General features: G+C 38.5%; 2 protein-coding genes across 7 annotated transcripts in view; one reads left to right on the top strand and one right to left on the bottom strand.

Annotated features, from left to right (window-relative positions):
- Positions 1-2,343: 2,343 nt before the first annotated feature.
- On the bottom strand, positions 2,344-5,417 carry LOC124154479 (proteasome inhibitor PI31 subunit). The gene is made up of 5 exons (XM_046528240.1): positions 5,110-5,417; positions 4,882-5,028; positions 4,549-4,808; positions 2,955-3,092; positions 2,344-2,594 (listed from the first exon to the last, which is right to left on the bottom strand). Exons 1-5 carry the CDS (start codon positions 5,248-5,250, stop codon positions 2,450-2,452), a joined length of 831 nt encoding a protein of 276 aa, XP_046384196.1. The 5' UTR covers positions 5,251-5,417; the 3' UTR covers positions 2,344-2,449.
- A 362-nt stretch (positions 5,418-5,779) lies between these two features.
- Positions 5,780-13,843, top strand: part of LOC124154478 (kinesin-like protein KIF13A) — a 226,883-nt gene continuing 218,819 nt past the window's right edge. For all 6 annotated transcript variants that reach the window (XM_046528239.1, XM_046528238.1, XM_046528237.1 and 3 more), the window contains exons 1-2: positions 5,780-6,010; positions 13,341-13,428. In XM_046528239.1, the coding sequence (XP_046384195.1) occupies positions 5,956-6,010; positions 13,341-13,428 (143 nt within the window). In that variant the 5' untranslated portion in view covers positions 5,780-5,955. The remainder of the gene's footprint in view (positions 6,011-13,340; positions 13,429-13,843) is intronic.

Here is a 13,843-nt window from a genome sequence, read left to right as displayed (position 1 = left end):
ATTTTTTTTCATTGTAGATTATATGATTCAGATTGTGACTAACAGTGGCGCAGTGAGGGGGGAAGGGGGTGGGGGGGTGCAGCGAGGGGGGGTTTTGGGGGATAAAACCCCCCCCAGAGCTCAGAGAAATTTTTAAGTTTAATATATTTTACTTAATCTGATTGATATTACTAACAGAATAGCGTAAGGATTAATAAAATACCCCTCAGAAAGTCCTAAAACTCGCTATTTTGAATAATTTATCTTAAACTTCCACAATTTATTGATCTTGCATCTACCGCTTATCCTGGTGGGTATTCCATACCCCCACACACCCCGGTATTAGTTGCACCTAAACCCCCCAGTCTTAATTCCTAGCTGTACCCCTGGTGACTAATACCAAACAAGCTTCAAAGGAAAAAAGAAGGGAAGGCTAAATTCATGCCAAATTACAAAGCCAGCATTCTCAAATTGATGCCACCTGAAATGGAGATTGAGTCTTGAGCTCTAAAACGTAAGACAGGGCTGACCTTGAAAGCTTGTTCAAAAGTATTTATCAACTAAATAATATTTTTTTAACCATAATTACCTGAGCATCACTACACTTGTATTGTGGTATATGGCCCCATGCTTTCAGGACATGTTAAAGAACACAAAATGATGTATTCAGGCTATGAGTGAAGGGGACTGGCCTTACTCTGAACCAATTGAAGGGGCAGTAATGACTTCTATACAATGCATGTTTTTTTTTAAATTTACCATACCATAAAAACAGCACTATATTGGCCTTTCTTATACATCACAAGGTAAGTAGTTTGCGATAGGTACAATCACCCTGGTAAATGTTTTGTGGGTTCACATATAAGCAAAGCAAAGTTAGAGACTTAAATTTTCTGGAGGTAATCAGTTTGATTAGTATTTTTCAATTCATTATCCATCATATTTTGAAGACAAAATATTTAAATAGGCCATAAACTTAGCAATGTTATAAAAATATGGCAAAAAATAAATGTATAAGGCTTTAAGCCTACTTTATCCCTTGCAGGAGCAAATATTGGGGAGGATGCCAGGGCTGGATTAAATTTTTGGAGGGGGATGGTTCATTTTCTTTCCATGACACAGTGGTGGTATGTATGGTGCACCTCAAAGCAATAACACATATCAGGCTGGATATGCAGAGACGAGGGTCTTTTCGATATCCATAATAATTTTTAAACATTATTTGCTTAGCTGGTGAAATAATAACTTTCAATGGAGATCCACCTTAACCCTTTTGCACCAGATGTTGGCCACTGCCGATGTTGGGCAGGACAGGAATCTTTTATTTCACTTTTCATACACTTAAGACCTAACGTCGGCACTAGCTGGATGGATTTTTCAACGCAAACAAACAGATGTCGACCAGAGCATGGGGAAGGGAAGTAATTGCTGAGGTAGCAATGTTCAGATGCATTCAGGCTCTATTTGATACCCAGCTTAGGGAGACCTTATGGCCATTCCTCTGCAACTGGCCCCAACCCTCCTACTCATTTATGATCTCCCTCGCTGCAGAAATCTGTCGTGAAGAGGTTATACCGTCTGTGGTTTTTGCAAAGAAAGTTTTTTTGCATACTCCATTCATTATTTTTTAAATGAAATCTTTGTTTTTTTTGTGAGTAAGCAATTTTTAAACAAAAATTTAGCATTCCTATCAATGGACTTCTGGAGTAACGAGTCTTAGTATGTACCTTGCTTACTAATTTTGTAATTATCAATGCTAGAAATCTGTTTAAAATTTTACAATGCTTGAAAGATGTTAATAACTCTCAAAGAAGTGTAAATTATTGAAAATCAAAAGCAATATTTGGTTTAAAAAACTGGTAATCAATAAGTTGACCATGGTATCGTGCTAAGATGGGGTCAGAGGTTCTAGTTCTGTGGCCCGGGTGATGGCTTAGGATTCTGTTGAGCTGGGTCCCAAATAGGAGGGACAAGAACATCTAAGCAACTTCTCCCCCAAAAAAAAGAGCTCCGTACAGAGAGGTTAAAAATATTCTCATGCTACTCATAGCACGGACAACATTTTCCTTTCGTAGGCATCAACAGGAAAGGGTTAAAGATAACCATATTTTCCATAAAGTGCAAAATTAGTGGGGGTGGGCACTCACACCTCAATGGAGGAAGCCGACGCTCACCGACAGTTATAAAAAGGAATCTTTACTGCAACATTTTATGGTAGAATAGGGATACTTTAATTACAATTGTACTCATGTGTTATGACAGTATTTCCCCTAAATTATTTTGTGGGTTCTCCCTGATGACAAGTAAAGGTTGAAATCTAGTTTCTAACAAGGAATCTAGAGCAAGAAACACTCACCACCAACATAATTAGCATAGAAAATTTTATTGTTCAGCGTGAATACGCATACAACAAAAGCAAGAGTGACCTGGATCACAGATATTACATGCTTCAAGAGAAAGATTACCAAGATTACATAAACATATCGTCGTAGCCTGGAGGAGGCAGGTGATCATGATCTGGATTTGAAAGGCGACCTAAGCCTCGACCTCGTCCAGGACGGTCCAAATCAGGTGGCCCAAATGGATCAAATCTTGCCCCAGGGGGTATGGCACCTCTGCAAGAGCAGTAGATTCTCTATTAGAGCAACCATCGATAAATATTATAAGTACAATGTTAATAGCCAATTCAGAGGAATTATTACTGACTGTGTCATGAACCAGCTTTTCAGCATATGTAAAGTATGACCAAGCCAAACCCTTAATATATTATTTTTCAGATGAATCAGTTGCTTCTGTGATAACATAGCATCCTGCCACAACAGTCACGATGCAACAAATTTTACAAAATATAAAAAAATTGAAAATTCTCATCACAGTTCATCAGCATTTTTAGCGAGAGGAGAAACAAGCATAACAAATGAATAGCTATGAAATAAATTTGGAATGACATACAGAATGACTGATAATTTACGCACCTGGGTAGACCTCCAGGGACTCCAAGTCCCGGCATGACTCCACCCCGCCTCGGTGGTTGGAAGAGCATGCCACCTCCTAATCTGCCCAATGGATCAAGGTCTGAACGACCAACCCCTAGGGGATCGAAGAACTCATCCCTAAGATGAGGAAAAGACGATATTTATTACCATGGAAAATTAATGCGTAATATAAAAAACCTGCATTGTGAATGGTGGAGATTTCACAATAATAGGCTAGTTTCCTTCATCAAAGAAAATGAAATACATTGATTGCAATTCGTTACCCAACATTATTGTATTCATAATATACAAATTATTTGGTTTAAGGAATCCCAGTTTAGACGAATGGCAATGGTCAATTTTAATCTCACTTGAAAAAGGCCAGATTGGCGCCCATGCGATACCACTCCACGTGACGTCACAGGGACCTAGTTTCAATACGAGTAGATAGGAGTTTTACATCGTCTGAGATTACCAATGCATGCATGAGGCACAGAGCTCAGGGAAACATGTCTTAATAATCACCTATTAAAACTGCCTAAGGTCAGAAAGTTTTCTTCGTTTGATAGGGTATTAATAATTCTTATTTAACCCAAGCGCTACCTGCTAGCACCCTGCCTCATATCTGCGCTCAAAGCCTCGCCCCAAGTTCACCTCACCCAGCGACAGTGGAAACCAGAATGATGCCACACGGGGTTTTCCCAGCATTCATACTTAGCCGTCGCATTTTCGTGCGCTTGAAAAATTTCACTTTTCATTTAACCACGAAAAATAGATATCGTCATTTAAAAATCCAGAAGTGTGAAATTCGTACTCCAGGAGTAATGATCTTTCAATTTAGGAAATAAAAAGATAATAGGAAACCACCCTATTGCCAAAAGAAAAAATTCCCCTGCACTGAGAATTGAACCATGGACTTATGGATTTCTGAGCCACTGAGTAGAGCACTATGCTCTTCCAGGTTCCTATTTTTACATGGCATTTGTACCTCAGCTTATAATCACATAACATGATACTCAGCTCAATTGCTTTGGGAAATCAGGAACCCTGGTAGCATAGTTGACCAGAAAGCAAAAGGTCTGTGGTTTGATTCCCGGTCAAAGGGAATTTTTTTCCAATGCAATTAATGTGAATAGCACATGGGGATTTCAAGTATCATATGATTTGAAAATCCTAACATTTATTTATTTTAATAGAACCACAAATGAATCGTAGCTTTTATCAGGTTCTGAATGCAAACTGGTTCCAGGTACAAAAAAGCCATATCACACATGAAAATAGTTGAAACTACTTTTCTTTAACGTTAACAAGAAATGAGTAAAATAAGACCTCATAAAAAACACGAACAACTGAAAAGGCTTCGATGCTAATCGCCAAGATGGATCCAAATTCTGCATTAAGGGGCTGAAGAATTTTAATTATGCATAAATAAAGGTTTTAATAAGGGATGGCATTGGTGACCTCCTGGGGCTGAAGACATAAAATATTAAAACTTGAAAGTCTTCAAATTAGTTTTGCAGGCATAAATGAAAATGGAGAATTTTAACCAGAGATATAATTCAGTAGGTAGTCCATTTCTAGCGCTCACACTTGCCTCTCTCTATGTCTTTCTGCTGAAGGTCTTGGATTACTAGGAGTCCATTCACGCGCTGGTTTCTCATCACTTGAAGTTGCCTTGGGTTCAGTCTTTTTTGGTTCTTTTCTTTCAGTTATTGCAGCAGTCAATAAAGCTTCTTCAACTTTATTCCATACGTCTGCATGCTTTGGAATCAAAACCCGAAGAGGTCCTTTAATTTCAGATATGTTCGGCTCCACCTCAAAAACTACATTGGAAGCTTCAACCTTGTCTGGATTCTGAAAAAAAGTAATTCTTTAACTGCCGAAAAAACAATCATAAAAATAAGACACAACAAAGAATTTTACACACCAGCAAGTTGATGATGATCTTCCCGTGTGCTGCTGAAATTTGTAACACGAAAAACTTTTCTCCTAACTTGTATTTAAGGGTAAGATTTTCTTTATTGCTCCAATTAGGAGGTAGCAACTCACTGCCATCGTTGTTATCAATACTTGCCTGAAATTCAGAAAGCGATCGGGACAATGAGTTTCAGATCAATGCTTTATATACATTCTTGAAGGATGACAGTTTACTTGCCTCCCCGTCGAACCCATAGCATCGGAATCCATTTTTTATTAATATAAAATGAACAAATGCTATCATAACATCTTCTTTTTTGGAAATGGACGACTCCACACAGTGATACAAAAGATCCCATCCAAATTCCTTATCGTCCATGTTTGCTAGTCGATTGAATAATCAATGCCAATGCAGAATCAAAATATATAAATTATATTCTCATTGTAGTCGGCAAAACATATCTCCAATGACAAGTTGAAATCGCTAATTCAAAACAAATGAATGGCGAGATGGAATCAAAACATTGGAAACGCATGCTGGTAACTGCGCAATATTGACATAATGAATGAGTCGTCACTTTTATGATTTTAAGAGAAAAATGGTATAATTTGACTATTGTAATGTAGAAAATAATTTTATGTTTTTTAGTCAATGCTACATTTCTTAATCAGAATGACTGATGTGAATGAACTATTATTTTAAAAAAAATCTACAGCGCGAGATGAAGCCCGAAATAGTTGAATTTCTAATTGTTAAATAGAATTTGAAAAAAATAAATGAAATTCATGGTTATAGAGTAATAACAGTAATATATGTGAGTTACTAATGAGGAAAATATCCGCTAATGGCGCAAGCGCACACCTGACGAAATTATCCGCCTGAGTACCAGTGCGGAGGAATACAATAACCGTAGTCGAAAGATGGTTGTCTTCTGTGGGTGACGTGTGTTTGTGTGTGGTTGAAACGATGTTTTTTATCGTGCTTGAGATGGGTTGAAAACATCGGAAGTGATCGGAATATAGTATTGTTAATTTAGTGCTGTGTATTTTCTATTACCAATTTTTAAAATATCTTTTAATAACTATGGCTACGGATAAAATTAAAGTTGCTGTACGGGTTCGTCCCTTCAACAGAAGAGGTGAGTCAACGTCTTGTTATTATTGCCTTTCTACCCACGGAAAGTTACTCAAACTTAATGGAAGCCCTTTCTTTAGTGTTGATTGAGTTTTCACTGACTCATCGATTCAACTACTCCCTGTTCTTTATACTTATTTTTTATTCTCCAGTATAAATTAATTAGTTTTAGCACAGAAGAAATATTTGTCAGCCCTCTTTATAAATTAATTACTCGTTACTTATTTTATTTTTAAATGCTTTTATTTTTCTTTGATTTAACGTTTTCCCCGTTTTATTAATGCGAAAATAACTGCCAGCATTGGCTTCAAAAGTTAGTTGCACTCCACTGTGGTGAGGAGTTTTCTATGATTGTAGTGTGGAGTGCTTTTCTAAGCCGTAAAAAATACAATGCACTGCCGTATGCTGATCAAAAGCTTCTTTGTCATACCTTGCGCCACACCCACTGAAGATTGCTAAGGTGTTTGAAGTGGGGCAGTATTTTATGCACTTCGTAAAAGAGTACGTTTGTGAGTTTGTAAATATTTCTAATGGCATTTTAAAAATGTTATGTCTACGACAGGTGTTTCTCCACTGTTTATGCCACTGTTTAACCCTTGGTACGGAATTTTTGCGCTACATATTTTTGTGTATCTTCATGTGTCAATCTATCACCTGAATTTAGTGCTCGTGTATCTAATCGTGAACTAGAATCGTGAATAAGATTATGTGCTGATCGAGTTTGGCTAATCTCAATGGAGTTGATAACGGCAGTTAGTTATATGTCGCAGATCTTCTCTTCAAGGACTTTCCTTCGGACTGCGCCTGTACCTGATTTCCATTAGGTATCGTTTGCTTAGGCCGAACGAAAGGCACTTGCACTTTGCAATATGCTCTGATGACAGACGGAATTGGTATAAATTTACCTCTGTTTCATTTATCTCCCTCCAAACATCAATGTGACAATGCTAGTGGCACCTGCGTATTACATGAGGTGGTTGGATAAATTGGAGCCAGTTTTCAGTTATTGTAAATATGGTGTTCTCGTTATTAATTTCGAAATTCTTACCATTCGTGTTTTTGTTTAAATCATGTGGTTTATGCGACGCTAATGGCCTCCCATCCAAAATATGGTGAGCGACTGGACTCATCTCCCCGGGAGCTCGCGCACTCATGCTCAGCGGAGTTCTTTCAGTTTTGGGAGAAGTTTTTTTTAGTATTGAATAAAATAGAAGTTTTAGTATTAACTCATGGATTAGCAATGGCTATCATTTTAATGCAGATGTTCTTCCTGGTTATTTGTACCTAAGAGTCGATCTGCGAATTCCAATTTTGCGATGCGACCTCAGCCAAACAGTTCCTGCCGACATTTCAACCTACCGTGAGCCGTTGGCATTCCACTAGGTTTGCGGATTCCTATAGTTTCCGTGCTCATCCAACAGTTTTTTCCTCATTGCTTCCTTTTGCCAAGCTGCATCCAAGGAGTTTTAGGATTGTCATGGGGTAAAGACACTGGGATTTAAATTTCTATTAAAAGAGGTTACTGATTGAGAAGCCTATGTCGATGTAAAAAAACCTGGTGGTCGCGAATCAGTTATCTTAGGTAATCTATCCCTTGGGCACTCAGGTTTTTCCTGTTTTGAAGCTCTCGCCTTATCTCCGATTCAATGGTTACTAGCTGTAGTAGGCCATCAGTGCAGCATCCGCCGATGCGTGACGGGTTATCAGAAACTAAATCATTTCGCCACGATATGAAGCTCACAATGGCTCTTTACGTGTCTGTAGGTCCCAAGCGCTGGAAATGTAGAATGAATGACATTTTATGCAGTGGTTCTATCCTTGTTTGACTTCAGAACGTACAATTAGTTCTCGTGTCGATATTTGCAGTTGAAGTTTATCAGACTGTATTCGTACTTCAGTGAGGGAAAATGTTGGTGGTGTCAGACGAATCGGAGGTTTTGCTCCGTCACTTGATCTTACCGAAGAATCTCGATTCAAGTCCTCCCTTGTATTTTATCTAAAGCACCGGAGAACAAGCCACACGCAATTATTGTTTATGCATTGCTGTTAACATTAGTTGCATTTTGGATAATGGACAGCGAAAATCTGAATGATGATGTCAGTTCTTCCTTTGATTGCTTGATTCAAATTGTGCACCATGTGTAAACTTCTCATGTGCAAATAGAGAAGCCATTGTTTGAGTTCTGTGAACTCATTTCATAGTAGTTTTGGAATTTTATATTATGCCATGGAAACAATGACATAAATATCCCATCCGAAGCAAGTTTTCTTTCAGCATTTTGCTCAGTTTTATTTTTATCTGTCAAAATTTCTTGTTTTTTTTCCATGATTTCATTTCATTCCAGTATCACATCTGTAACGATTTACGAGAGTTTTTTGGCAGGACAGTGTCGAATTTGGTCAGACGGGTCGAGGAAATCACAGAAATGAAGAAAAAAAAAACGCTTAACAATTGGGTCAATGCTGTTCCTATCATGGTTTACGTTTTATGCCATGCGTTTCTTTTCCGTGTTTGTCAGTACCTTTCTTTGAATGAAACCGCCTGACAGGCGTTCCACATCTAGCAAACTGTGAAATTGAGCCTCATCAAATACTCTTTGTACTTTCTGCAGTGCTTAAAGGAATGTGGAATTAATTATTCATGAAGGATTTGAGCCTCCAGGTTTTGGACCAAATTTGGACCAATTTTTTGTGATGGGGCAATATTGTATTTTTTGTTAAATGATCAATCGTCTCTCTTATTATGGGCGCGTTCACCGCTTGTTTTTATTGCTCCCGAATCAATGGTCCATCTTTTCTCGAGAAGATTACTCCACCATGCCTCTTGGAATGTGAAATTTATGTCTTGCTTCTTCTTATGGCCTCTATTGGTGATAAAGGTTTGATTACCCGCAAATTTCCAATTATAAACGGATTTCTTAATTAGCGATTACTTGTCACATTCATCCAGAGTTTTATCGGCTTTCAGGACGTAGATGGGCGAATTGCGTTAAAAAAAAATACGATTACTGCCACGAAATTTCACACCCTCTTCCTATCCTCCTTACATTGCTATTTTTTACGCATTGATGGATCCGAAGTTTGCTTATTAGTTTTGAAAATCGAATCGCAAACGTTTATTTGCATCGAAGGTGGACAATTAATTTTTAATGCATTATTTTTGCTTTAATGCCATTTTAACTTGAAACTCGTTCAATTTATTCCTCATTGAAGTACTATTTACCTACTTAAAAAATGAATTGTTTATGCCCTTAAGCGTGGAGGATTATTGTGATTTAAGTTAGTCTCAAACTCAAGACTTTTGTTATTCTGGCGTATTCATTACCACAAGAAAAAGGACGAAAACAAAGAAATTTAGTTTCATTTATGTATATTCTAGCGACTTGGATTTGGAATAAAGTAATTGAATATCTTTGTATACAACCTTCTTTTTATTTGTTGAAATGATGTTATCTCTCTTGCTACGAGAGACATCGAGGATACGCCAGTATCCCATGATGAGGACATTGTTTCCTCATCTATTGCGTGGTGCTAAAGTAGAATTGAGTAGGAGTCGATGAATGTAATGCAAAAAATGTTCTTAATTCCGATAATATAATCATTAATTACAAGCCAAAATGTAATTTTGGATCGTCGCGTGATGAATACTCATGTATTCATGCAGAAGAGGGTTTGAAGGGTAGAGGATCAGTTGATGGAACTCGGCGATTGTCTATTTTCTTGATTAACGAATGCACAAGTGAATATTTAATTTTCATTTCGAGTATTTATGTCAATGCTTCTTATATAGTACTTTACTGTGAGGGAACATGGGCACTTAGTAAGGGGGACGCGAAAAAAATGGAGATGTGGGTATGGAGGTGTAGTGTACGGAGATGAAGAGGAACGACGAAGTGCTGTACATGATAGGTGAGGAATGGCAGCTTCCAAATGAGATACGTAGGAGACAGGCGGTGTGGATAGTGGGAGTACTGAGGGGAAGGGGATGCTGAAAACTGTTACAGGGTAGAAAGTTGTGTAGAAAAGGGAGAGGAAGGAAGAGAATAGGATTTTTAGTTGGAATGAAAAGCGGTGGGTCTTATTGTGAATTGGAGAGGGAAGTCCAAATTGAGAGGGGAGACGGGTCGGGTAGGTAGGCATAATGCTTCATTTTTCGGCAGAATACTATCATGATAATAACAACTACAATTCTAATGACATTTGGGGACGTTGTGGGCTTGAGGATTGATCGCTTGTCTACTATCCTGGGGATGCGGTATCTAATCCAGGGTTGTTTATATCCAAATCCTGAACAATTCCTTGGCGTGAAAGGTGACTGAAGGAGAGAAACTACTAGTTTAGTAGTACTAGTTTACATCTCCATCTAGACTCCATGGGGATGAGGGGGCCCGAGCCCCCTCAAAAATTCGTTATGCGTGTGAGAAAAAATGTTTCAGGCTTGTCGATTTTCCCCGAAGTGTCCAAATATCGGGATTCGAGTTATCAGGGTTCTAATGTTGATCATATGACTCTTCTAAAATGCTTAAAAAACTTAAAACTCACTACTTATAAACTTTCCTGTGGCAAGATCCCCGGTTTGGGCCCCCCAATACTTTTTGTTAGTCGGCATCCCTGCTAGTTTAGTACTTAGTAGTTACTTTTTTTTAGTAGCCCACTGACCCGAATGTGTGAAGTATACGCGTCTTAGGTGCTGGTGAGCTCAAACCTAAACTATCCACACCATCATTCGAGATTAAGTACGGATTCATGGAATTGCAATCCTAAGATTGGTATACTGCAACCTTCCATTTCTCCCCATCCCAAGCTAGCTTTTTTCTTACTTCCCTGGGATTCTTCTTGACCGTATCTTTCTTCATCTGGCATTGGTACTTGGCCTTCCCCTGCGGACTTTCTGATCAATTTTTTTCCGTGAAATGTTTCCCTCGTAACTGCCGTGTCTCATCTCGCGGTCAATCCATCTTGTTGTTGCACACTACTGAGTGAATTTGTGAATGAATCAGAAGATTCCGCATTCCCAGCCTGAAACGGCACAAAAATTGTACGGATAAATGTCTTTTTGAAAAGGCGAGGTAATAAATGCCGAAGAAATCGATCGAACCCACGCCGGAAAACAATCATTTGTTCTGGAAATTGATCAGACGGGGAAGAAATTGCGCGAGTTCCGTTTCCATGGCGAGATTAAAAAGCCATTAGTGATGCCAGCATTCTCGGGGAGTCTTTGAACTCATAGCCAGTGTCGTAGCTCGTATTTGAATGCGAAATTATTAATGGAATCCAATGGAGACGTTTCCGTCATACGTAGATGTTGAAATTAGAGAGAAATCCAAACATTGTGGACCTATTGGATTCCATATTCGCGCATAAAATTCTTCTTGACTTTAATGGCCGCCTGTAATTAAAAGAGACGTCTTATTTACAATGACTTAAATAGATAAGAGTCAATTTTGAAGGGGACGAAAACGATCTGAAAAGGTATTCAACTGAGGATTGGGATGATTAAGAGTGAGCAAAGCTCGAACTTATTTAGCTATAAGTTGTGGAATAATTACGTCAACTTTAATGTTTTAACGCAGTTTTTGATGAAGTTTTATTTATCTCGAAGATCAGAAATGAATTTTTGTGAGCATTACTCTTGCTTTCATCCCATATTGACGTGGAAATAGGTCTATTTATTCTTCATTGAAGCTTAATATACCTTCATAACTTGAACCATTTATGATGATTTTGACCTAATAGAATATTTTATCTCTTAAGCTATTTTCAAACTCAGGATTATTTTCTTCCTGGCATATTCATTACCGCAAGAAAAAGGTCGACGACCAATAGTTTGTTCTTCTCTCGAACGATATAGGAATTTCACAAATGCTCTGTCGGACTTCACACGCGGATTTCCTTTTTATATTTTTGTTATTACGGATTGTGCCATAACTCCCCTGCCATACGCCTATTGCGGCTGATTGTCTGGTAGTATGTGCACGTAGATGAAACGTAGTTTCATAAGCGGATGCAAGGGAATTGATAGCGGATAAAGTGATTGGATAGCGTTGTTCTAACTCTTAGCACTTATTGCTAGTCGATTGAATTCTGCTGGATATGAGGTATATCTCCTCGTTTTTTTCGCAGTTTGATGCTAACGTTGCTTTGTTAAGGCTTTTGCCGAATCCATCGCACGCATACGACCCCTCAATGCGTTTTCCCGTGGCGTGTCGACTTCGTCGTGGTGATCGCCAGTCCCGTTGGGGGAAAGAAATATGTCCAATTACTTGATTAAATTTTATTACCCCGGAAAAGGGTCCTTGTGTGATTTAGTAGTGCTCGCTTGAATCTCGGGCCCTTGTCGTCGTCCGTGCTTCGCCAACCCCTCCATACATCCGCATTGCTTGGTCACGTTTGTGTCGGTAATTGATGTGGCGTACATGCAATTCTATGGTGAAGTCCGTCGTCGGCGCACTGCCGCCGTGCGCCGGCGACTTCCTTCCCTGATTATTTTTTATCTTTGAGAGCATTTTGTGATTTTAAATGATCGATTCCTATCGGCCACCACGCGATAGCTGCCATTTAAATCTCATTGGACGATAAAATGACGTATTCTGTTGCAAAGCGCTTTAGCAAATCGGCAACCGGCCCATAATAGTCACAATATACATATTAGTAAATTGCCAGTAATTTTTAATTTACCAAAGTGTAAGAATTCCACTTGATGAAGCCTGAAATTTCTTTCTATGCACACTTTTCATATTTTTGCCGGGCTGAATAATTTACCAGCATACCCTAAAATTCCATGTTTGGTCATAAACGATGATGTGAGGCCAATGTGAAAGAAGACCGTCACGTTTTATATTTTCGAGAATAAGTTTTTCTGTTTTTTTTCTATGTTGTGATCGATAGGGAATATTTGATGGCGTGTTGTGACTGGAAAACCTGTGACTACTCAATGTTTGTCGACCTGACTCAGCTGAATTTTAGTGGTCATCTAAAAAAATTGCATTCAATGTATTTGGTAGCCTCAACATTGTTCATTGTTTCATAATTCTTTAATTTTCGTGGCAGAAAGTCTATTTTTGTTACCATTTACCTAATTTTAATGCTAAAAGTTATATTGCCAAAATTATTTTATCGTGTCGTGATTCCTCGTTCTGCAATCATCGTTATTTGGTCGTCTTAGACCCCTCGTTCGAAATATTCACATTTTTTATTAAGTTTTGATTTATAATTTAGATTTGCAAAGCTCTTTTAAGTTCCCTATTCATTTTCCTCGGCTTGCCAATTTTCAGCTCCCTCAATGTTATCTATTGTCTCTCTTCCTCAACTTCCTTCTCATTATTTATTTTCAGAATTGGAAATCGGTACACAATGTGTGATCCAAATGGAGGGTCAGCAGACCATCCTCATCCACCCGACCTCGGTGGACAAAATGGAAAGGTAAGCGCAAATAATCATCATTCTCCAATCTGTCTGGGAGTTGCGCGGAGAATGCTTTAAGCATTGCGTAAGCGTTTTTTATCTTCTCACAATTTTGGTTAATTCATGGGAGTTGGTGCTTCTTTTGCTATTGCCCTTAAATTTTACAATTTCCTGTTACTTCTATTGTGAGGAAACACCGCTCTTAAATTAAGGGCCTCTTTGTTCCGCTACATGTTTTATTTTTCAATCATGAGTATTGCATAAATTGCGTATCAGCGGTCTCCATATGTCCCGTGCTGGTCACTCTTGATTAGATAATAAGGAGTTTTCCGCTGTCCAGTGATCGTGGAATAAACTGTGGTTGGTCGAACCAGGTATGTAAAAATCTCGATGCATTTGTCCAAACCTGCAAATTTGCCACTGCCTGCTCTCA

Source organism: Ischnura elegans, chromosome 2, assembly GCF_921293095.1.
Source record: "Ischnura elegans chromosome 2, ioIscEleg1.1, whole genome shotgun sequence".
NCBI classification, from domain to species: domain Eukaryota; kingdom Metazoa; phylum Arthropoda; class Insecta; order Odonata; family Coenagrionidae; genus Ischnura; species Ischnura elegans.
The sequence above is the reverse complement of the archived record's forward strand: the minus strand, read 5'-3'. Positions and strand labels throughout refer to the sequence as shown.